Below are 25000 nucleotides of genomic sequence, written 5' to 3'. Positions count from 1 at the left end.
ATTTTAACTTTTTTAAAAGTCGACGCGGGTTTCTTGTAGGAAAGAGTGGTCGTTTCGATTTGCACTTTCTTATTGGCAGCCTTGCCTTTTTGGTTTGTTTTCTACTGGTAAGAAGGTGGAGGGGGGAGGGGGCGAGGCACGAGAAAAGGAGAATGGGAAGGGGAAGTGAAAGGGATTAGGGGAGGCGGGGTTGGGATTGGAGAAGTTGATAATTTTCTCTCTCTCTCAAAGTCAAAAAGTCTCTCCCTCCCCTCTCCCTCCCCCTCTCTCCATATATATATATATATATATATATATATATATATATATATATATATGTAGATAGATATATGTATATATATATATATGTAGATAGATATAGATATACATATATATATATATATATGTAGATAGATATAGATATACATACATATATATATATATATATATATATATATATATATGTGTGTGTGTGTGTGTGTGTGTGTGTGTGTGTGTGTGTGTGTGTGTGTGTGTGTGTGTGTATAAAGTTTGCATTATGTGCATTAGTTTATTTGTATCTATATTTGTCTGATTGTGTTTGAGTGTCAGTGATTGCTTGGTGAAACATAGTTTATCTTGTCGGTATTCTTGCACAAGTTCTTTTCAAAAGTGCATCAAAAGCAAAGCAGGACAGAATTGATAATTTGGCCAGGTGTTACCATTTACTGATCCGGTTTCCGTTGTTATCTCCCTCACAGTCGGCAGTTCGGGTTCGTGAAGTTGAACGAGCCGGGGAACAGCAAGAAGCGGGCGCTGGTGCTGAAGGCCGTGCGTTACCTGGAGTCCCTCATCATCCACGCCAACAATAACAACAAGAGCAGCAGCAATAACAACAATAACAATAACACCAACAACAATAACAACACTAAGGATGGCGGTGATGGCAAGAAGTGTTCCCTCTCCCCGACCATCATCAAGAAGGAGGACCTCTCCCTGCCCAGCTCCGACACCACCCTCCTGGAGGACGTCATCGGGCAGGATGCCCACGACGACTCCCTGGGTGTGGGCGGCGTCCTGCTGGGGAAGTTGACCTCTTCCTCCACGCCCACCACCACCAACAGCACCTCCTCCTCCTCGTCCTCGTCGTCCACCTTCTCCACCGCCTCCACCACCACCACCGTCACCGCCGCCTCCACGCCCCCGGCGGCGCCCGACACCAGCATCAGCATCGAGCCCAAGACTTACTGCAAGCTGGGCCACCTGCACCTGCTGCTCGAGGACTACCCCAAAGGTAAGCGACGCGCCGGACACTTGTTTACGTTGGTTCTGTTGGCTGCGCTCGGTCTCGGGCTGCCGGGTGTTGCATGGCGCTCCTCTCTTGCAGGAGTGCCTGTCGCTGTGGGGACCATTCTACATGTTTGTCAGATTCCTTCCTTCCTTCATGTATTGTAGCTTCCTGTTGAGGTTTTCGCTCGGGAAATTCGCCATCAATGTAGAGTTTTTGGTCTTCGGTATCTGCTAAGATATTTCGCAGACTTGTACTATAGATTAACAAGACGAGAGTAATAGAAATGAAGGTAGGAGGAGGTAGTAAGTGGGGAAGGAAGGAGGGGGTGAGCGAGGGCGGTGCTGCAAGAGTCAGCGACGAGAAGGGCGTGCAGGGAAGGAACTCTTTGGGTGGGTGGCCGTTCCCTTGACCCCTGGGCGGTGGGCGGCGCGATGGCGGAGCATGCACGCCGCGTAGGGGAAGAGAGAGGGGGGGACGGGGGGATCTCGCTGAAAGTAAAAGCAGCAGCAAGCAAGCAAGCGAGCGAGCGCGCGATCTGAACGCTGACTCCCATTGCCTGTCTTCCTGCCTGCTTGCTTACTTGAAGCCCCCCCCTCTCTTTGGCTTCGGTTCACCTCCCCCTCACCCCATTCTTCCTTAGCGCGTGGTACGAGATCTCTTGTTTTTTTTTTTTGTTTTTTTTTCTGTGTGGCATATACTTCGGGGTTTGAGTTTTTTCCTTCATTCATATTTTATCTGGTTAATTGTATGTTCATTCGTTTTGTTTTGTTCGTCCCTTTATTTATTTGCTTAGTCGTGTCATGGTATTCTTTTCGGCATTGCATGAATAGCAAAGAGGCCTCCAGTCCCCCGGCCCTGAGTGCATGGCATTTAAATGTCACTCTTTGGATGGGCGCCTCTATTCGCGCCCGCCAAATATGGCAAGGAAAGAGAGGGACCCAAAGAGCGAAAAGAAAGAAAGGGGAAAAACGAAGAGGGTAATTTTCGGGCTCGAGATAAGTCGCGAAGCCTGATATAGGCGCTGCCGTCAGAAGTAGGCCTTGTAAGATGCAACAATGCAGGAATAGAATCAAGGGAAAAAGAGTGGGCATGACTACCGGGTCAGCCTACTTTTCAGAATGTCCTTTTTTCGCCGATTCTATAAATAGACAGACAGGGCTTGGCTAATTATATGACCATTCATTCACCTGTTAATTTGTCTGTCATTTTATATGTCTACGCATATGCCTGTCTCTACCTGTCTATCTTGCCCGTATCTGTATCCATTCTCTATTTGTCCATTAGATTGTTACGTAACCACCCTACATATCACTTTGTCTTATCTCTTTGTCCATCTTTCCATCTATTTTTTTCTATCTCTGCTTGTCCATCTTCCTGCTTGTGGGGTCACCAGGGCCAGCATGCGCCTCGGGGGGTGCGGGAAAAGTTGCTTGCAATATTGCCTACTCGAAGCGGAGGGGAGTGCGGACGGGTAGGGTAGGGGAGTGGGAGTGGGGGGTGGCGATGAAAAGTAGTCGGTGACTGGGAACCTCATTCTCGTCTTTGATACTGGCTTTTATCGTCATCTTCATCATCATCTCTTCTTTTTCTGTCTCTTCTTCTAGCTCATTCTATTTCTTATTCTTGTTCTTTATTTTATTCCCTTATTCGTATTTTTTGTATATTCTCTCTCTCTCTCTCTCTCTCTCTCTCTCTCTCTCTCTCTCTCTCTCTCTCTCTCTCTCTCTCTCTCTCTCTCTCTCTCTCCTCTCTCTCTCTCTCTCTCTCTCTCTCTCTCTCTCTCTCCTCTTCTCTCTCTCTCTCTCTCTCTCTCTCTCTCTCTCTCTTCTCTCTCTCTCTTCTCTTCTCTTCTCTCTTCTTCTCTTCTCTCTCTCTCTCTCTCTCTCTCTCTCTCTCTCTCTCTCTCTCTCTCTCTCTCTCTCTCTCTCTCTCTCTCTCTCTCTCTCTCTCTCTCTCTCTTTCGCTTTTTATTTCTTTTTCTCTTTCTCTTTCTCTCCTTTCTCCCCCCCCCTTCCGTTCCCTCTCCTCTTTCCCTCCCTTCCTTCCTCTTCGCCCATTCTTTCTTCCGATTAGCATATGTTGTTCTTTGTTTTCATCCGTTGTGTTTCTTGTGTTGTTTTTTTTTCCTTTTCATTTCTTGTTTTCCCTGACCCATTTCACTTCCCGCGAGGCTGTTGCTGGTCTTTGTTTTGGTTTGCCTTATTTCTGTTTCTTCTGTTCTGTTTTTTTCCTCCATTCTTTTTTTTTCAATTACAGGTGAGTTTTTATATTTGACTTGCATTTGGTTATGGTCATTCATACTACTCTCATTCGGTCATTCATACACTCGTTCATTTATTTATTTATTTATTCATTCATTCATTCATTCATTCATTCACTCGATGGGTGGATGAGGCCGTCCTCTTCCTGGCCCTCGCAAACACCTCGCAGAAACGGACATGGAGACAGGCACACCCACAAATTTTTCACTCGCCACAAATGTCCTTCTCCAAGGTACATCCACGCGAGATCGGGCTTGTATATTACGCCTACACGCACGAACGCTCTCGCACGCACACTCGAACGCATGCACGCACACACACACGATTTTCTGTGGAATCACGTCCCGAGCGTCTGTCTGTCTAGGATCACGCAGGTGTGTTTGCGGTCACCTGTTTACCTGAGAGCCGAAAGCACTGTGTCCGCGGGGGGAAGGAGGAAGGGAGGGAGGGAGAGAGGAAGAGGAGGATGAAGGAGAAAGAGATGGAAGGAAGGAGAGATGAATAAGGGAAGAAGATGGACGGATAGGGATGTAGAAAGCGAGGAATGGAGTGAGTTCATGAATGAGGGAGTGAGCGAGTGACTGAGTGAGTGAATGAATTGTCCTAAACAGAGAAATGTTAGTATAAACGTCCTCAGCCAAAGATGAAGAGGAGAGAGAGAAAGAAAAAGGGAAGACGAAGAATCTCGTGGGAGTGTATCGGCCGTCCGTCGAGAGTGGTGGATCCCAGGACAACTTTCTCCTGCCTCTCCCTCTAATCCCTCATCCGGCTGCCCCCGCCCTCCCCTTCCCCTTAGCCTCCCTTAGCCTTCCCCCCCTCTACCACATTCCCACACGCCCTCTCCTCCTTCCCTCCCCTCCCCTCCCCTCCCCTCCACCACAGCGCCCTTCGCCGCCTCACCGCAAGGCAGGCTGTGTCTCTGCTGGAGAGACATCGAGGATGACATTTCACGAAAGTGTAGGCCTATGTCTCCGTGATTACGAGTGCGCCTCTGGTTGGTTGGATCCGCTAGGGTGCTTGGGTCGTTCGCCTTTCGTCTTTACGACTTCGCCCTGTTATTCTTCTCTCTCTTGCTTTTAGTCTTTGCACCAAGCTCTTATTACACTACTTTACTTTTTTCTTCCTCCTCTCCTCTTTCTCCCCCTCTTTCTATTAGTAATTTTCCTTCCTTTTCTTCTCCTCCCCCAAAATCCAACGAAACGCCCGATTCAGTATGAAGAAAAAAATGAAATTAATTGTCAGAAAATATATCGCGATCATAAAAACATGTCCAAAGAAAACGCAAGGTCATACATTCGTTGATAATTTATTTTTCGAAATTGATTATGATTTTTGTTAGCAAGGGGGTAGGTGGGGAGGCTCTAGTGGTGGTGGGAGTCTAGTAGAACATAATATCTCTCTCCCTTTCCCTTTCTCCCTCTCCCTCTCTCCCTCCCTACCCCCCCCCCTTTCTCCCCGTCTGTGTGTGTGTGTGTGTGTGTGTGTGTGTGTGTGTGTGTGTGTGTGTGTGTGTGTGTGTGTGTGTGTGTGTGTTGTAGGTGATTCGATATTGCACTGCTTGGTCGTCGCCCGGGGATATATTCCGGGGTGTTGAGTGCCATAAATATAGACTCGGCGAGGACGCTTTGGAAGGTGTGCGAGCGAGGATGTTTTTTGTGCGTTTGTGACATCACAAGGAAGTCTTGTCTAAGTATATACTTTTTTATTTATTTATTTGATTGAGAGTAAAGTTCTGTTGTGAGAAGGTGGTATGTCGCTGTTGGGGTTTAGCTTGCATATAGGGCCATTTGTTTTATTTATCGTTTGTCTTTGTTGTCATTTGTTTTGGTATAGGGTTTTCGCTTTTTTATTGACTATTTTCCCAGTGATCGCAACGCTTGTTTATAAAAAAAATCCTTGGTTTGGCTTTTTTAATTTTGATTCTTCTAAGCCATTTATAGAGGGATTGTTGATCCCTCTAAATCCCCCCTCCCCTCTTTCCCGTATTTGTGGATCCATACATAGGTTGCCCTGTGTTGATATCGCCGTAAAGCATTGTCATTGTTCGTTCGCAAGGTTTGACCTGATGTGAACCAGAACTTACTTGGGAATCCCTTTAAACCTTTTCTTTTTCTTCGGGAGGCCTCGTTCCTCAGCCTCTTCGTTACCTGTAGATTCCCCATGTTGCCAGCCCTACCCCACTCCCTCCTCCCTCCTCCCTCCTCCCTCCTTTACTTAGGCCTATCCTGGATTAGAGCGCATTCTCATCCAGCCTCCTGTCCTCTCTTTGTGCTCTTATTTATCCAGGCCTATCCCCTTCCCTCTTTTCTCCCCCTCCCCCCTTTCGGCAAGCAAGTGTGTTTAGATTTGGAGGTTCTTGTTAGACAGCCTTTTAGGAGATCTTGGAAGAGGGGAGGTGAGGAATGGGAGGAAGGGAGGGGGAGGGGGAAGAAGTGAGAGAGGGAAAGGGAGGGGAAGGAAGGAAGGATGTGGAGGGATGTTGAGATGCTGTGAGATGTGCTAGAAGATGAAGTGATAGTGTAATGGTAATTATTTTGTTTATTTTATGGGGAAGGAGTGTTTTTTTCTGGTGGATATTTTTCTCTCATATTTTCGTTTAATGTATTTGACTTGTTTTTCCTTAGATCGAAGTGGTAATAACCTTTCAATTGTTTTAATTGTATTATACGTTTTTACTTAAGACTGTGGAAAACCTTATCGTTACAAGAGATTATGTTACAAGAGATTTAATGTTAAGTGCAAACATTGATGGCAAAAGCGCAGCGCCCCTCCTCCCCTTATCCTCCCCCTTCCTCCCCCTCTCGCCCACGTGAGATGGCATTGGCGGATCACGCTGGCTCTTTTATTCGTTTGTTTGATTGTTTGTTAGTGAGCTAAGTCTGTATGTGTGTATAACCAACTCCTATCTTCATATTTTGGCATATATCTCTGGTGCATAAATGAATGAATGAACGAACGAATGCTTGAGTGAATGCGTGAGTGCGTGAGTGAGCGGGCTACGCAGTCAGCTGTTCGTTTCCTTTGTCTCCACGCGGCGATGAAAGAAAGCGACAGCACACGAGTTTCAGTGCCGTCGGTTTGAGCTGTATTGTATTTAGAGTGCTTGCTTTTTTTGCTTGCTGGCTGGCTTGACTGTTGTTTGTTTGTTTGCTAATTTACTTTATCTATATGTCATTGTTTATATGTATGTATGTGCATGTTTTGGGTTTCAATATTTTTTTAGGTTCTCTTACCATTTTGAACAAACTGCTCTTCTGATCCTAATTGATTCTAATCGAAGGGCTGTGGATGGGTTCCTCGTTCCGCATTGAAATCCCCGACGTGGAGAGCGAGAGAGAGAGAGAGAGAGACCCTGGCTGCGGCGTGCGCTTGTCATATGTCACTTGCTTTATTGTTTTCTATTGTTATTATGGATTTGTTTATTGTACTGATATGTTTCTTTGTGTTTTTTTGGATTTGTTTGTTTGTTTTGTGTCGATTCGTTGGATTCTAAAAGGGTTGTTGAATTCCTTCGGAGTTTTCAAGTCGTATCTCTCTTCCTCCTTCCCTACCCTTCCCTCTCTCCCTCCCTCCCTCCCTCTCTCATTCTGTTTCTCGGTCGTGTTGTTTCAATTGCCATCTATATTAGGAGGTGTCCGATGGCCTTGCGGTGTGACAGAGTACGTAAGTGCCGTGGTCGTTAGAGCGACGGTTCCCATTGCCTCGGACTCGGCGGGAGAGAGAGGGAAAGGGAAGGAACGTGGGAGGTGAGAGAAAAGGAGGGAAGAGAAAATTGATGAAAGGGAGATAGAAGGAATTAGAGATTGAGTGAGAGAAAGAGAGAGAAGAAGAAAGAAAGGAAGAAATATTTATAGAGAGACAGAGAATGAAAAATATAAAAAAATGTGTGTTCAACGAAGCGTCAAGTCCGCTGGTTAACGTTATTCGATTTTGATGCTCGGCTTTCAGGTAGATAATTGCTAAAAGCTATTATTGCATTATAACAACTCTTGGCTCATTATCGTTATCATTTTATTTTTTGTGTTGGCCATAAAGGCTATTGGGCAGAAACTAGCAATTTCACGTTTTTTTCATTTTTTTTTTATCGCGGAAGTGAATTTTGTCAATTTATACTGGATTAACTTTATAAGTTGTTTGTTTTTCGTTGTTGTCGACTAGCGAATGGCAGTTTCATATTTCATAGACAGAGACAGAGACAGAGAAAGAGACTGTAGAGACGGAGAGAGAAAGAAAGAGCGGCGACGGTTGTTATACATTTGAACCCTTTCTAAGGTGTCTTGTTTGTAGTTGGCACAGCCCGCTGGTGTATTACTTGCTTGGTTTAAGTGCATATTTGGATGTCACTGAGTGTGAATGCGTGTGCGTGCGTATTCGTGCGATTGTGTGTGTGTGTCTGCTTGGGTACGTGCGTTGTGCGGCCGAATCCTCGTGCGACTTCCTGTCAAGACGGCAGGACCGAATCCCCGACTTCCTCAATTATGATGGCCCGCCGCACCGAGAAAGTAGTTGGGACGGACAGCCGCAAGGATCGGACGGGGGGTGGGGGGTGGAGGGTAATGTTAAGGGAGCCTATCCCCCATTGCCTCTACTCTCGTCTCTTTCCTTTTGCCCCTCCCGTCCGTTCCTTCTCATGCGTCTTCCATTAATACTTCCCTCCATTCCTCCTCTCCCATTTTCTTGTTCCCCTCTTCCTTCTTCCTCTCCTCTTCCCCTCCCTCCCATCCTCCTTCACCGCTTCCCTCCATATCTCTTTCCCACTTTCCTTTCCTCCTCTCTTTCTCTACCTCCTCCCTCCCTCCCGTCCCCCTTTTCTTTTTCCCCTCTCTCTTATTCTCTCAGTTTCTCTTTCTCTTTTCCTTGCTTCTCCCCATCGTTTAGAGAACGATGTTGATAATTTGATGAGAACAAAGAGAAGAAAGTAAGAAAGAAAGAAAGAGCATAAAAAAACGAAAAAAGAAGAAAGAACAGAACACTTTTAAAATGAAAACGAAAAGAAGAAGAGAGAAAATGGAGACCAAGTAGAATAAAAGAAAGAAAGGAGGAGGGGAATAAGGGGTAGGCTGTGACACCAATAGGGAGACGGTGTGACATGGATTTTCCAGGACTGCGCGAAGTGTAAACAGGATAATAAGCCGAGTCATTAGGAGAATGTTCCTGGCAAGATGGTGGAGGGCAAGGGGGAGGGAGGGAGGGAGAGAAGATGAGAGATGATAGAGGGAAGAGAGAGAACGGAGAAGAGAGAGGGGGGGGGGGGTTCGAGGAAGAAAGCAGTGAAGAAGGGAGAAAGAGAGAGAAATCGTATGTAGATATTTATATATGTGTGAGTGGCAGTGAGAAGGAAGGATTGTATAGGGAACGGAAAAGCAAGAGAGGGAAAGGGAATCGAATAGGGGAAAATGTGAAAGAAAATAATCAGAAGCAAAGAGTGTGAAGAGAAGGAAAAGGAGAAGGAGGAGGAGATGATGATTCCGAGACAAGGGTGATGGCGAGGTCACGCTTATCGGGCACAGGTGCGATCGGAGGAACTGGCCGTTTACACCAGGTGTTTGTGGACATTAGAGTCAACAGGAAGCAGCGGTAGCGGAGTTAATTAAGGGCGAAGGTAGAGAGTGGCGGCGAGGCGATGAGGTGTCGTTCGTAATGACGAAGCCGGGGGAGGGTCGATGAGGGGGAGGCGTTAATGAGGATAAGATATACGGGCGTTAGGTTGGAAGGAGATGGAGGGAAGGAAAGAAAGAGAGAGAGAAAGATAAAGAGAAGGAGAAAGAGAAAGAGAGAGAGAGAGAGAGAGAGAGAGAGAGAGAGAGAGAGAGAGAGAGAGAGAGAGAGAGAGAGAGAGAGAGAGAGAGAGAACGTCAGTGTATGCTTCCTTGTATGCAATTGCATGCATGTACGTCTGGAATAGCCTAGCGCAAAGTAGCATTACTGCAGGACCGCCGTGGCAGGAGGGAGAGTCGGGGAGAGCCACGTTCACCTCCGTCCGTTTTTGCCGAGCGCTGCTGGCCCGCGGTCCCTGATTAGCGAGCAACCAAGGTTAATTGCTACAGCACGGTGCGATTTACGTCCGCGCATCTGGGAGTCGCCGCTCGACTTGTGCACTCGCTCGGCCGCTGCGGTCGACGCGTTTCAAGCAGACAGGAAATGTAGTATGGAGATAGATGGCTGGATGGGTCGCCGAGAGAGAGAGAGAGAGAGAGAGAGAGAGAGAGAGAGAGAGAGAGAGAGAGAGAGAGAGAGAGAGAGAGAGAGAGAGAGAGAGAGAGAGAATTACATAGATTAATACGTATAGATTGTACCATTGCAGTGAGACCGGAAGTGTTTTTTTCAATCGCCTCCCGGGTTTGAACCAAAGGGCGATAAAGTTCACGACTGGTCCAGAGATTGCGCCATAGTCTTCATCCCCCTCCCTCTTTCCTCACTTTCCACTCCCCCTTTTCTGCTTGCCTTCTCTCCTTCCCCCTCCCTCCCTCCTTCCCTCCTACTCAACCACCTCCATCAGTTTGGTTGCCTTGTCACGATGGAGAGAAATGCATTTTTTTTTTAACCCCCATCATTTCTTTACCTTTACGCGTGTCATGTGAGGGATGTTCTCTCTCCTTTGTTCCAGCCATGAATTTGTGCTCAGTTGTGTCTTGTTCTTCAGACTGCATGCGAGATCTGCTACCCCATTCATTGGGGAGGGGTGGGGGGCGTGTGCATAGGGCATAGGGGATACTATGATAGATGAGGGGAGGGATGATGTAAAGATTAGGGTGAAGGGTGGGGGATGTGGGATGGGGGTGCTGTGAGGATAGAGGAATGGGGAAGGGAAGGATAGGGGGGGATGAGGGCGAGGTATACGTAACCTCTGTGAAGGGTTGTATGGTTGTAGTAAGTGCAGGATGGCTCCCACTTTCCTGTCTTGCTCTATCGCCTTACATTTGCTTTCTCCTCTTTTCTGTCTGTTTGTCTGCCTGTTTTACCACGCCAGACTGTCTTCCTATTTCTCTCTCTCTCTCTTCTCTCATCTATATTTTCCCCTCCTGTCCTTCTCCCCCTCTCTCTCCACCTTTTCTTCCTCCATTTCCTCCTCTCCTCCTCCTCTCCCCCCTCCTCCCTCCCAGCCTTGAAATATGAGTTGCACTTTTGGAGGTCTTCTCGCGTGACTACCAAGGAGATCGCGCTTAATTATGGTGTCTTTGGAGGTCCTTTTTGGACGGAGAATATTATTTTTATTGTTTTGTGTCTGGTTGGGGGGGGGGGGTACCAGCTGGGGGTGATTGGGGGATTTATTGCAATTGAGGAATGCGTGTATTTAATTTATCCGATTTCCCCATGCACTTTAATTTGCCTTTTTTCTTAACTTTCTCTCTCTTTTTTTTCCCTTTCTCTTTTTCTCCCTCTTTCTGTTTCTGTCCCCCTTCCCCACTCTCTCTCTCTCTCTCTCTATATATCTATATCTATATATAATAATATATATATATATACTCATATATACTCTAATAATCTATATCTATATATATATATATATATATATATATATATTATACACATTATATATATATATATATATATATATATATATATATATATATATATATATATATATATGTATCGTTCTCCCTCTCCCTCCCTCACTCACTCACTCAATCTCTCTTCTTATTAATTTGTACGAATTGATATCACGTCACTGTAATCTAGGCCTACTGTTTGTTTATTAATCGTCGGTTTATTATTTGTATATATCTTTTATACCACGATACCTTGTTAACAAGGCGAATGGTTGCGTCAGTGGGAGACTGTTGCCCCTTCCCCCTTTTCTCAGCCCTCCCAAGCCCCACGTCAAAATAGGCCTACTTTGACGTGAACAGATCTCTTTAGACTTTCCTTTGTGGGATTGGATCCTTGTCGGGAAGGTTATTCGATTGGTTTAAGGTCTCTGTGGTTGGAGGTGGATATTGTTATAAATTTATGTATAAGATGTCTACATCTAATCTATGCATATGTTATAATGTAAGTATATATATATATATATATATATATATATATATATATATATATACATATACATATACATATACATATACAGGGATACAGACAGGCATGTAAGCTATATATAGTCGCATTCCTATTACAATCTTTTGGCTCTTACAAAGGTAGGTCGAAGCGATAAGAAGCGAGTTTTGAGATGAGTTGCAGCGATTTGACATGCATTAAGGTAGGCCCACGTCCGTTGTCCGCCCTCCTCCCTTCGCCTTACCTTCCTCCCCCCCTTCCCCCCGTTCCCCCTCCTAGGAACTGCCAGCACGCGCGTCGTATCTCGTTGGCCTCGCCATTAACTCGTTCGTTTTGATGAAGGGATTCGACAAGTTGCACTTGCATTTGCAGCTTCAATTTTGGAGTCTGGATCTCGTGTTAAAGGATTACTAGTTTTTTTCTTCCTTTCTTTTCTTTTTTTCCTTGTCACTTGATTGTAGGTTGGTGAGCATGACTGTAAGGTGTGGGAAGCTAAATTTGTCGATTACGTTAAGTGATTAACGTATGTGGATGTCGAAAAACGTATATTTTGTATTTTCTTTTCGAAGTTTGGTCATTTTTGATTCGTCTTAGGGGATCTGTTGATTGTTGCTATTTTTGGGTATGTTAAGATTGCTTTTGTATATCTATAGCTGCCCATGTTCCTGCCTTGTGCTTGCGCCTTGTCCCTGGAGTGCCACGGCGCTTTCAGGGGGAAAAAAACTTGAGCCTGGCACTCCCTCATAGGTACATTGCTGACTGATGGACGCCTTCTACTACTTCACATTCTAATTATTCTCCTTCTTCGACTACTACTTTATCTTCGCCTTATCTTCATTTCCTTCTCATTTCCCTCTTTTCCACGCTTTTCCACCTCCTCCGTTTTTACCTTTTCCCCCTCTTCCTTACCGCCGGGCATACATATTTGTTTTCTTGCCCTGCCCCCTCCTGGCGGTAATGTTTATTTTGTGCTACATAATATTATCTGTTCGTTTGCATGTCTCTCTCTCTCTCTCTCTCTCTCTCTCTCTCTCTCTCTCTCTCTCTCTCTCTCTCTCTCTCTCTCTCTCTCTCTCTCTCTCTCTCTCTCTCTCTCTCTCTCTCTCTCTCTCTCTGAGTGTGTGTGTTTGTGCATTTTTTCTTCCTATCTAAATAATTTACTCCCATTCCTTTTGTAAACTAGTGACGCAATTGTTGTCTACAAAGCAGAGGTCGTTCCTTCCTCTCCCTCTGAAGGTGTGTGTTGATGTTGGAACAGGTCACGCAGCCCATCAGACCCACTGACCTGTCTTGGGTCGTCTTGGGTCATACCAGCTTTCACGCCCGCCCGCCTGCCTCCTGCACACCCACACCTTCCGCACCTCTTTCTATCTCTTTTACTTTCTCTTTATTCCTCTCTCTCTCTCTCTCTCTCTCTCTCTCTCTCTCTCTCTCTCTCTCTCTCTCTCTCTCTCTCTCTCTCTCTCTCTCTCTCTCTCTCTCTCTCTCTCTCATATATATATATATATAATGTATATATATATATATATTTATATATTTATATATTTATATATTTATATGTATATATATATGTGTGTGTGTGTGTGTATATATATATATATATATATATATATATATATATATATATATATATTTATATTTATATGTAATGTTTGTATATATAGAATGTGGGTAGGGGTATCTGTGTGTTCTTCCCTTATTTCCATGTGTATTTCGGATATGTATGTCTGTCTGTATGAATGTACCTGTACTTGTGCATGTGCGAGGTGTGGGCGGGGCGGGGGCGGAGGTAGGGCTGGGGCTTAGGCGGTGTACAGGACGGGTGGAGGACGGCCGCAGGAAATACCATGGCGGCCAGACGGACTCTTGCGGACTCGGTTCTGGCGTCTCACCGCACTCACCACTGCAAGGGACTTCCGCCACTCGTACACTCGCTTAAACTCATTTCCCCCTATTCATGCTCTGCTCGCTTCATTTTTATCTGTTCCCCCTAGTTTTTGGCTTCACTCACAATTTCCCCCTTCCTTACTCACATATTTCCCCTTCCCTACTCACACTTTTCTCCTTCCTTACCTACACTTTTCTCCTTCCTTACTCACACTTTTCCCCTTCCTTACTCACACTTTTCCCCTTCCTTACTCACACTTTCCCCTGTCTTTACACTCTTCCCCCCCTTCCTTTAAGACACTTGTTCCCCTTCCTTACACACCAACTTTTGTCCTCTTCCTTACACACACTTTTCCCCTTACCTTACACACATTTCCCCCCTTTCTTACAGACACCTTTTCCCCTTCTTCACCCTCACGCTCTTTTCCTTCTTTACTCTCGCACTCTTTCTCCTCGCATTCACTCACTCTCCACCCTCTCGCGCTGTATTTCTAATGTTAAATATTGCTACTTTACTGTTATTATGTTTATTGTTCTTCAAAGTGCAGTACTCGTCAGTGTGTAAGACCAAGAGCTATTGTTCTCTCTATTGGTCAGGTGAACCCTATGGCCCGAAAAACAGGTTTCCCTCGCCTTTCCTGTTTCTTCTTTTCTTTTTCTTCCTCCTTTTCCTTTTCGTGTGATGTTTATTTGTAAGTTTTTATTTATTTATAGTCGTGTTTGTTAGACCCCTTCTGATTGCTATCGCTGGTGTATGATTAGAATGTTCCCGTTTGTTTTATTTTTGTCTTTTTTGCTTTCATCATTATTATTTTTTTTCAAGTGGAGGTCGACTTCAAGATTTAGTTCTCATTCATTCCAACGCTCAAGGTTATTTTTGTGGTGTTAGTGTTTGTTTATGTTCCTTTGCGGACGCCCCCATGGTCTGTCCGCTTGTGTACATTGCACACTATTGCACACACTGCAGAGGTGTATGTACGTAGTATGTAGGTTTTGCTCCCCGCTACCGAGGTGAGTCTGGCTTGCTCAGCAATCACAAAGGTCGCTCTCCGTGCATGACACATGTGTATGACGACATCCCAGGAAGGCAGACAGGCATAGGGCTTGCATACTGGGTCTGGCGGGGGAGGAGGGAAAGAGGAAGGAGGAGAAGAGAGGAGGAGGACTGGAAGGACTGCATGTCAGAGGGCAAAGGTCGCCTGGCCCTGAGGAGTCTCTTGCAGTTCCTGTGCTTGGAGGACTCGCTTCATAGCACCGCCCCCTTTCGACATGCGCGACGTCTTTGAGGAAGTCTTGGCCGCGCATTTTAAAATTACACTTAGAGATTGCGGGAATGGGATGGTGCGTTGGGTCGGCTGTGACGCCGAGGCGTATGAGACTGCTGTGTTTTTTTTTTCTTCTAATAAATGGAGCCTTTCAAGGTAGTCGTTGTTGTCTGTCTGTCTCTGATTCTCTCTTTCTTCTCTAATCTTCTCTTCTCTATTTTCTATTCCTATCATCTCTTCTCAACCAGCTAAGTTTATCCCTTTTTTGTGGCTTAACGGGTTTGTCGGTCGCCATTGCAGTTCTAGGAAGTTTACAGGGTTCCCACCTCCGAAAAGAAGTAAGAGGAACAGACGTTAGGTCCCTATTAAAAACGACTCTCTGTGGCACGTGGCGTGGAAGGGGAGAAGAGGAGGAGGAAAGGAGAAAAGCAGAAGAGAAGAGGAAGGAAAGAGGAGAGGAGGAGAGGGGTCAGGGGCGGGGCGAAGGGCCAGATGGTTAGGTGCGTGAGGGTGGGTATGGTTGGGGATGGGTTGGGGAGTCTTGGGAACAGAAGGTTGATCTGTGGAGGATGGTGGGGCAGGTGGAGGCGGGAGCTCTGGGGTGTGGTAGCGTGATCGGGGTCGGGGGCTTGCGGGCGTGCAGAAGTTGGAGCTAGATGATAGAATTAGGAGAGTCCGTGGAGAAGGTAGAGGTTGAGAGTTCAGGGGGTAGCGATAGGGAACAGGAGAGGAAGACGAAGACGAAGACGAAGGGGAGGAGTGTGAGGAAGCGAAGGAGATCAAGATATATTCAATTGAAATGAGGGAAAAGAGTCTTGTATGTAAAACTTCGTCGGCACTGAAGGAAAAAAGAGGGGGGGGGGGGGGAAGCACTTCGAATTATGGTCCGGGTAATTTTCCCGAAGTGAGCTCTAGATCCAGGTTGCCGGGGGCGGTGCTCGCCTTATTTAGCCCTGCGCTGGAGACAACGGAGATGCTTCTCGGAGGCTGACGTGAGTGGGGCGGCTGATCGCGGACGTCAGCGGTTGCGTCAGCTGTGCCCGGACTGGAATCACCCGGCTGAAGTCGGGGAGGTGGCTTGGGGGAAGGCAGGGGCATGGGTAGGAGGAGGAGGGAAGGATTGAGTGGAGGGGTGGGGGAAGGAGGAAGAGGCATTTAAAGGACCTCCCCGGCCAAGGTGTTGTTGAAGGAGAGCTTCCAGGAATCGAAAATCTCGACTGGAGGGTCCGGGAGGATGGCCGAGAGATGGACACGAGGGTAGGGGTGGTCGGGTGAGGGTGGGAGGGCTTTGGCCTTATATATGGATACCCATTTTCTTTTGTCATTATCATAACTTTTATTCTCATTTCTTTGTCTTTTTTACTCTCCGGGCGGGAGGGCATTTAAATTGCAATAGATCCCCCTCCCCCCTTCCTTCCTCCCCATCACTCACTTCTCTGCCCCCCGCCCCTCCCAACCAGTTCTCCACCCCCACGCCATCCACCTCGCCCCACCCTCGCCGCCTCAAGCACAACACTGACGAACCCGGGAGCATATGTGCACCGACCACCCGCTCATTATCCGCACAAACCGTTCCTCTTCCGCGTCCTGTTGCTTGGCTTGGCTTTCTTGGGCCAGCCTTTGAGGAGAGGGCGAGTGAATGTCGCCCTCCCCATCAGGAGCACGAGGAGGATGAAGAGGATGGAGGCAGGATCTAATTCCTTGACGAAAGGATGGAACGAAAGGTCACACCGACTGTCGTCATTTGCTGTCTTGCCATGCGGTGTTTGTTCACTCACATAGCCTTGCCTTTCTCAACCGTTGGTGCAATCGGGGCCCTCAGTTCCTTTTCTGAGTCGACGGAAGTGTTTATCATCTCTTCTCTCTTTCTATTTCTGTGCATCCCTCGATTCTTTCTTCTTTCCTCCCTTTCATTCATTCATTCATTCATCCATCGACCATAGGGGTCAGGCAGAGAGGGAAGGCGACACTACAGAAAGGCGGGACACATTTATTTAATCCTCATTTTTATTTTTATCTATTTATTTTATTGACTTGTTTATTTGTTTATTTACTTGTTTATTTGTGCATTTATTACAAGCGTAAAATCCGGGCGTGAAAAGCCAACTTCAGGCATGAGCGATGTTTTGCGGTTTGTTTGTCCGGCGTTTCATAGTTGCGGTGTCTGCTTTTGTATCCGCGAGAGTGCAAAAGTTTGTTGCAACACGGGTCTGTGCAAATCGCTGGTCGTGATTGTGTTTCATTATTGTTGTTAGTCATATGTTGCAGGTTGTTTGTGGCGTCGATTCGGTTACTTTTTTCTGGTGATGACTCATCTGTTTCTATTTTGTAAGTTTATTTGTTTTGATTATCAGCTACTTAATGTGTTTATACATGTAACTTGCAGTTTTCCCCTTCTTTTCTTTCCTCCTCCTCCTCCACACTTCAGTACGTTCCTTTCCTTGTTTTCTTTCACCTTCCTTTCCCCTCTCTTGTCCAGCCTTATATTTTCTCTTCCTGGTGTTGCACGGCGTACTGCTTTCTATCCTCCTTCCTTCCCTCCGCCCCTCCTCCCTTCCTCTCTCCCATCCTTCCTTCCTTCCTTCCTTCCTTCCTTCCTTCCCTCGTGCTTTTGCAGCCTCCACCTCCTCCTCTTCCCTCCTCCTCCTCCTCCTCCTCCTCCTCCTCCTCCTCCTGTTTCCCCTTCCTCATCTTCTTTCTCCTTCCTCCTCCTCCTCCTCCTCCTCCTCCTCCTCCTCCTCCTCCTCCTCCTCCTCCTCCTCCTCTTCCCTCCTCCTCCCTCTTCCTCCCTCCTCCTTCCTCGTCTTCCCTCCTCCTTCCTCGTCTTCCCTACTCCTTCCTCTTCTTCCCTCCTCCTCCCTCCTCCTACCCTGCGTCCCTGCGTTGACCCCGGACATACGTGGCGGGCGGCGGCGGGGAGAGGAGGAGAGGAGGAGAGTAGGAGGAGAGGAAGGGGGGGGGGGGCTATGTAGGTCAAGTTGCTCTCCGTGGTGACGCATTCTTTGTTCCTCTAACTTGCTGCCGCTGTCGTTGCTGTTTTTGTCGTCGTCGTCGTTGATGTTATTGTTGTCGTCTAGAATGTTATTCTTTTCTGTGTTGTCTCGTGTACTGACTGTACTTGATCTGACTGTGGCTTGAATTGACTGACTGGGGTTCTTTTTTCATTTTAGTTTTTATCGTTTGTGGTGATTATCTTGTGACTCCTTGCGCTTGGGCGACCGTCGTTTTTACGTCTCCTTGGCGTTCTCCGTGTTCCTCGCTCGCGGTTTGCTTGTTTGACCCTTCCTCTTCCTGCTTTGAGTCTCTCTCTCTCTCTCTCTCTCTCTCTCTCTCTCTCTCTTCTATATATATATATATATATATATATCTATATATATATATATATATAATATATAATATATATATATATACATATACATATACACATACACATACACATACACATACATACATACACATACATACATACATACATACATACATACATACATACATACATACATGCATATACACTTTACCTCTCTCTGCCTCTGTACCTCCATCCTTCTGTCTCTCTCTCACCTCCCTTGCCTCCCTCCCTCCCTTTCTCCCTTTCTCCCTTTCTCCCTTTCTCTCTCTTCATCAGTTTGCTTTTCCTGTCTTTGTGTCTTTTATCTCTTGTTCATTGTTTTTTTTCCGATCCACTCTGCTTGCTTCCTTGTATGTTTACCTTCTTGTCTGCCTGCCTGCCACTCTCATTTTTTTCCCTCGTGGCTTGGCTGTTTACAAGTTTCTTTGCTCGGCATTCTTGTAGACCAGTCTGCTTGTCTCCTCCGCTGGCGAGATGAGCTGGATGGTCCTCTCTCTCTCCTTCTCTCTCTCTCTCTCTCTCTCTCTCTCTCTCTCTCTCTCTCTCTCTCTCTCTCTCTCTCTCTCTCTCTCTCTCTCTCTCTCTCTCTCTCTCTCTCTCTCTCCCTCTCCCCCCCCTCCCTCCCTCCCTCCCTCCCTCCCCCCTTCTTTGTCGCTTCTCTCCCTCTCCAATCTCTCTCGCTTATCTTTCTCCCCCTTTCCCCCTCTTTCCTACCTTCCCCCTCCCTCTCACCTGTCTACCAATCCTCACCGTAGTAACTTATCCTACAGCCTATACCATCCCTTTGGTAGAAGCGCGTGGCTGCATGCTTTTGTAGTCTGCTTGGTGCGCCTTGTTCACGTCAATTGGGAGGCCGCTTTCGTTTTGCTTGTTTGCTGTTATTGGGCGACTCTCGTTCGACGCGCACTTTGTCTGTTGATTAGTCTGCGCTGTTCAGCGGGGGTCGCACCAGTCATAAATGCGTAATATACAAACGGTTTTTGTGTCTTTACTTCTTATCTTCTTCCTTCCTCCTCCTCCATCCTCCTCCTCCTCCTCCTCCTCCTCCTCCTCCTCCTCCTCCTCCTCCTCCTCCTCCATCCTCCTCCTCCATCCTCCTCCTCCATCCTCCTCCTCCTCCTCACCCTCCTCCTCCTCACCCTCCTCCTCCTCAACCTCACCCTCCTCCTCCTCAACCTCACACTCCTCCTCCTCCTCACCCTCCTCCTCCTCCTCACCCTCCTCCTCCTCCTCCTCCTCCTCCATCCTCCTCCTCCTCACCCTCCTTCTCCTCAACCTCCTCCTCCTCCTCCGAGGAGGAGGAGGAGTGGGAGTTAAGCGTGTTGATATTGCTACTACCATTATTATTGGCCGAGGTCATTTGTGGATGAAGTTCCTGTTTGGCAGTCATAATAGGAGTAAGAGAGAGAGAGAGAGAGAGAGAGAGAGAGAGAGAGAGAGAGAGAGAGAGAGAGAGAGAGAGAGAGAGAGAGAGAGAGATTTAAAGAATGGACTTATAAAGACTGAGAATTTAATTACGACAATTCCGTTACCTGTCGTACACACCTTGCCCCACCTGTTGTGTTGTCTGGAGTGAAGTGGGAGAAGTGTTGTTTTCCTTTCTTACCCATTCATCCGCATTTTTGCAATTTTGATTGATCTGCGCGTGCTTTTGTGCGTGTATGTGACCGTGAAGGGTGATGTGGTGCGTGTGGCTTGTCGGGATGTGTTTGACGTGAAGTCAAGGCTCTGGCGTTGGAATTGGGGATCAGCTGATCATGCTGCCGGCGCTATCCCCCTTCTCCCTCCCAGTGCTACCCCTCCTCTCCGGTCTTTGCCCATCGTTTATATTTATTTTCGCCTCTCTCCTCTTTTCTCCTATACTTACTACCCATTTCACCTGACTTATGCCCCCATCTCGTCCTCTTTGCTTCGTACTGCACTCCGTATCCTCTCCTCTCTTCCATTCTCTTCACTTACCCTCATTTACCCTCCCCCTACCCTTGCACAACAGTAACCCCTCTCTCCTGCCCTCCCTCCTCCCCCATCCCTCTCCCCCTTCCTCCCTCCTTCTCCCCCTCCCGCCTTTACCCGGAACACGGTGGCCTCTGCAATAGCTGTAGAGGATATGGATTCCTTTGTTGATACACATTCCTCCGTTAGTGTAGATTCCTCTCTTCGATTCCTTCGACTGCGATCACGGCGTTGGGGCGCAAACCACGTGGTTGGTTGGGGTGACAACCCAGGGCGACGGCTTTCAACAAGTCCTCAGATATCAGTAGATAATTCAAGTTTAAATGACAGCTGTTGTAACCTCCCCCCACCTCCTCTCCTCCCCCCCCCCCCCCCTTTTCATCCAAGGGTTAAACAGCCGAGACGCCAAGGCAATCGACTGCAGTACTTTAACCATAGATGAGCAGTGAGAAAGTCGCCGGACGGGATCTCCCCCTGATGGAGGGCTTAATGCGGCGACGAGGCCAGCGCTGCCCAAGACGCAGCACGAGGTTTTCGTCCTCGTCGTCGGTGGCACTGTGTCTGCAGCTGGACGCAGCAGGATAGGAATCAGCCGGAGCTTCATCAGGAGCTCTGTTTGCCTGTCTTCTTAAGTAGAGAAGGGTATATGATGGGTGGGGATGGGGAGCTGACGTCAGGTGTAGTTCCCCAACGCGAGTAAAAACCGGTGCGGCGTCAGGAAAAGCGTGGGCTTTGTGCGACAGCGACGGCGACGATCCTGCCAAGTGAACCACCTTGACGGGTTTCGGAGGAGGAGGAGGAGGAGGAGGAGAAGGAGATGGCGATGGTTGAGAAGGTGGTGATGTAGGAGATGGTGGCGGTGGTGGTGGTATGGTGTACGTCTGCGTCTGCGACCCTGGCTGGACGGATGGGGATACTTAGGCAGGGTTGCCTTTGGGGAACTGTTGCTGTACCGTCAGGAGGAAAATTTGGAACAGCACGGTCCTCTTGCGGCAAGGGTAGGGCTGTCCTTTTACTTATATTTTTATTTGCGTATTTTCTAAAGAGAGGGAAGAGGGGAAGAGCAGAGGAGAAGGACGGTAAGGGAAGGAAGAGGAGGGGAGCTGAACGCAACTTACGCGTATCGCACCACTGGCCTCGGTAGCCGCCGTAAGGACACCTGTGCCCCCACGGCGAACAGAGCTGAACGAGCTGATATTACCGGAACGGTAACGTCAGCTGGAGTGAACGTTGATGAGCATAGATGAGCGTGGCCAGGTTTGCCAGCGAGAGCGCGAGGAATTGAGTATTGGTGTCCCTGCTCAATGGCATCGCTAAGGGCAGTATTATGGGATGTAATGACACTCTCGCGAGGTACTTCTGGGGGTAGGGTTGAGGGATGGGGGAAATTATTTATGGAACAGCTGGGTACGATCCTCTCACTCTTTCTCTTTACCCCCCCTTCCCCTACCCAGGTTGCCTTGGGTACGCGATGGGTACGCATGCCTTGTTCATCTTTCCCATATAAAACTCCCCGATGCCCCTTCCCCCCAAAACAAAGGAATAACGATAGTAATTATTGTTGATGAAACATTGGATTATGATTTATCAGTACTATTTTTTTCGTCTTCCACACATTACATAGGATAGGATAGCTGTCCATAGTTCGTCAGGTACATTCAGTATGAACGTTCATATCTGTTTTTGTAATATTGCGTTTTATTTTCAAATGATCTCTTGAGCTTTTTGTTTAGTCTCTGAAGCACATAGACTGAGCTGCGACTCGAAGGCGCTCACTGGCGAGGGCGACCTCTTTTGTTTGCTCACTGGGAGAGTTCGCCGCCGCGGGATTGTTGCCACTATTGCGTTGCAAATTATGCTTGTTGCAATTTCCTTTTGCAGGGCCGGGCAAGAAACGCTTCCTCGGAACAGGTTTTTTGTGTAGGGTCAGTGACGGTTCGAGGTTCTCCCCGTTCCCTCCCTCTCCACCCTTCCCCCCCTCTCCACCCTTCCCCGTTCTCCCTCTCCTCTCCTCTCCTCTCCTCTCCTCTCCTCTCCTCCATCCACTTCACATCACCATCCCCCCCGTTATCATTCTCTTCATTATTCATTTTCATGATTTTTCCTATTTTTCATTCCTTTTCGTTTTATTGTTCACTTCTCCCATTCTTCCTCTTTCTATCTTTCTCTCCAGTCCCCACTCCCCCTTGCCGTCCTTCCCTTCTCCATTTCCACTCTCCTTTTCCCCTCACCTCCCCCACTCATATAAGTGTTGCGTAATAGTGTCCGCTTCGTGACGGCCGACGCCTTGCCGTGGCCGCGTCGACTCGAGCGGCTGGCCAGCTGGACCGCCTTGGGAGGAGAGGAGGGACCGCCTTCGCTCATCGCGATATTGGGCGGACGGGCGGGCTGGTGGGCTGGTGTGGAGGGGGGTGGGGGACGGGTAGGGTGAGAGGTGCTCATGTAATTATTCTTGTTGTTTTGATATTTGGGATTGTTTTTTATTGTTATTATTACTTTTTTCATTTTTTCTTTGTTTGGTTTCGTTATCATTGATGTTATTCTTGTGATCAGAGAGAGAGACAAAGAAAGAAAGAAAGAAAGAAAGAAAGAAAGAAAGAAAGAAAGTGAAAGAGAAAGAGGCACAGACTGACAGACAGCGAAAGCCACAGGCAGCCGAGGCATTTTAAAGGTCCCATTACGACAGCGGAGATGGTAGGCCGGATCGCCACTCTGTAGTCCTTGTGCCGCAAGAAATAGATTTCGTAGAGAATTAGTTTTTTTTTTGCTGTCGAAGAATCTATTTTATTATTATTATTATTATTATTATTTTTGATATTGATATTGTGGTTATTATTGTTATTAATAGTATTAACATTATGATTGTTACTATGATTAATGATAATATTATTATAATTAGTGTTAGCAGTAATAGTACCGTTAGTGATCGCAGTAGTCGTAGTAGTAGTAGTAGTAGTAGTAGTAGTAGTAGTAGTAGTAGTAGTAGTAGTAATAGTAGTAGCCGCAGTAATGTGATTTTTTTTAGATTTACTTATTTACTTATAGAGAAAATAATGAATATGCATAGGGAGGCGTAAGAGAGATGCCAGGATCCAGAGCCCTGCGACAAGAGCATTGAGGCAGGGCTGCGTTCAGTTCGGACCCCCCACCTCCCCTTCCCGTTGCTAAGTATGCGGTGCCGGGAATCTCGGAGCGATCTCACCGGGGGTGGAGGGGTGTTAAATGCTCGCCATTTTTATTATTTTGTTTCTATTGCGTTGATGTTGTTTTTGTTTGTCTTTGCGGGCTGACCGGAAGTGTTGCTTTAATGCACGTGTGTATTTGATGCTGGTGCTATTCGTCCTCTTTTTATTGTCGTATATTTATTAATTCGCTAACGAATGCGCTAAGTGCACGTGGGTGTGTTGTGCGAGGTCTGGATTGAAGGAAATAGTTGAGCCAGATTCACGGGTTTTCACTTGCATATTCATCTCAGAAAGTAGAGGTCCGCTTTTTTGACAAGTTTAGTAAGAGGAGGACCTCTGTTTTTACGAAGGGCGGGGAGGGGGATAAAAGAAGTTGTAAGGGAGTGCCTCTGTGTGTGTGTGTGTGTGTGTGTGTGTGTGTGTGTGTATAATTTGTGCTATGAATGAATGGGCATATTAGTAACGCCAGTCCCGTTACCTGTTCCCATTGCCTCTACTTATCTAGTGTTTGTTTTAAAACGCGTTCGAATGCGTGTATGCCTCGAAGGAATGCCGTCTTGCGTGCGTGATCTCGCGTGGGCGGGAGTGCCAATACGGGATGGTGACGCACAGGATCCGGTCAGGAAAGGGGAGGGAGGGGGAGAATGATGAAGGGGGGGGAGAGGGGATGCTGTTCGTGATTCTCCCCTCCTCCGTCCACCTCTCACGCCCGCACGCCCATCACCGCGTCATCCACATCTCCTCTTGCAATCGTGTCGCTTCAATCTTTGATTTTATCTTATATCATTTTTTTAGCGGCGAAGGATTCGCTCTTGCGTGACCCGGAAGAGCAGTAATTAATGGAACTGGAGGCTCGAAAGAAGGGCAAGAGGGGGGGAGGGGGCGGGAGGGGAGGGGGCCGTAACTAGCAACAGGGTCACTATTTATAGGCGGGAATCGTAATCGGGTTTATAATATCGAGGGTAAATCGAGTCGGAAACCCGTCTGGCGCGCCAAGGTCCTCGGCGAGGCTGATTCACGACTCGCGCTCGGGGTCTGGGGTGGGGTTGGGGGCGGGGGAGAAGTGTACAACTCGAAGCTGTCATCTTAAGGACAGCGGAAGTGCATCTAATCAAAGAATTCACACACACAGGCACACGCACACACACACACACACACACACACACACACACACACACACACACACACACACACACACACACACACACACACACACACACACACACACACACACACACACACACACACACACACACACACACACACACACTCACGCACGCACACATATTTATTTTTTTATATTTATGCTTATATTTATATATATATTTATATTTATGTATATATATATATATTTATTTATATATATATTTATATATTAAATTTATATATATATATATATTTATTTATGTATTTATATATAAATATATATATCTGTGTGTGTGTACGTGTACGTGTACGTGTACGTGTGCTCACATACATACATACATAAAACATACATACGTACATACATACATACATACATACATACATATATACATGCATACATATATACATACATATATATATGCGCGTGGAAGAGGCGACTCTTCTGCCCTTATTCAGACGTAGGTGGAGCCGCATGGCCAGCTGTGGATCATCGTCATCGCCAGCTCAGGTGGAGGAGAGAGGCCAAGTGGCGTTATCGGGAGGTGAATCATAGCTGTGTGGAGGTGAAGGCGGAGTCGTATTCAGAAAGGTGCAAACAGTGGTGAGGTGTTTAAGTGCTTTAGGGGAAGCGGGTACGGGAGAAAGTATAGGAGGGGAGATGAATGCTAAGAAAAATATGTGGAAATTGATATGAGGCTGATGAAAGAAGG

The 25000-nt window shown here is 47.0% G+C and overlaps 1 protein-coding gene across 1 annotated transcript in view; it reads left to right on the top strand.

Moving 5' to 3' along the window:
• Utx (Utx histone demethylase) overlaps positions 1-25000 on the top strand; it is a 142494-nt gene that overhangs the window by 10139 nt on the left and 107355 nt on the right. The window contains exon 2 of the mRNA XM_043016516.2: positions 720-1252. Coding sequence (XP_042872450.1) covers positions 720-1252 — 533 coding nt within the window. The remainder of the gene's footprint in view (positions 1-719; positions 1253-25000) is intronic.

Source organism: Penaeus japonicus, unplaced genomic scaffold (genome assembly GCF_977035675.1).
Source record: "Penaeus japonicus unplaced genomic scaffold, GWHDUDI00000001_assembly GWHDUDI00000018, whole genome shotgun sequence".
Classification (NCBI taxonomy): Eukaryota; Metazoa; Arthropoda; class Malacostraca; order Decapoda; family Penaeidae; genus Penaeus; species Penaeus japonicus.
This window is presented reverse-complemented; position numbering and strand designations above follow the sequence as displayed.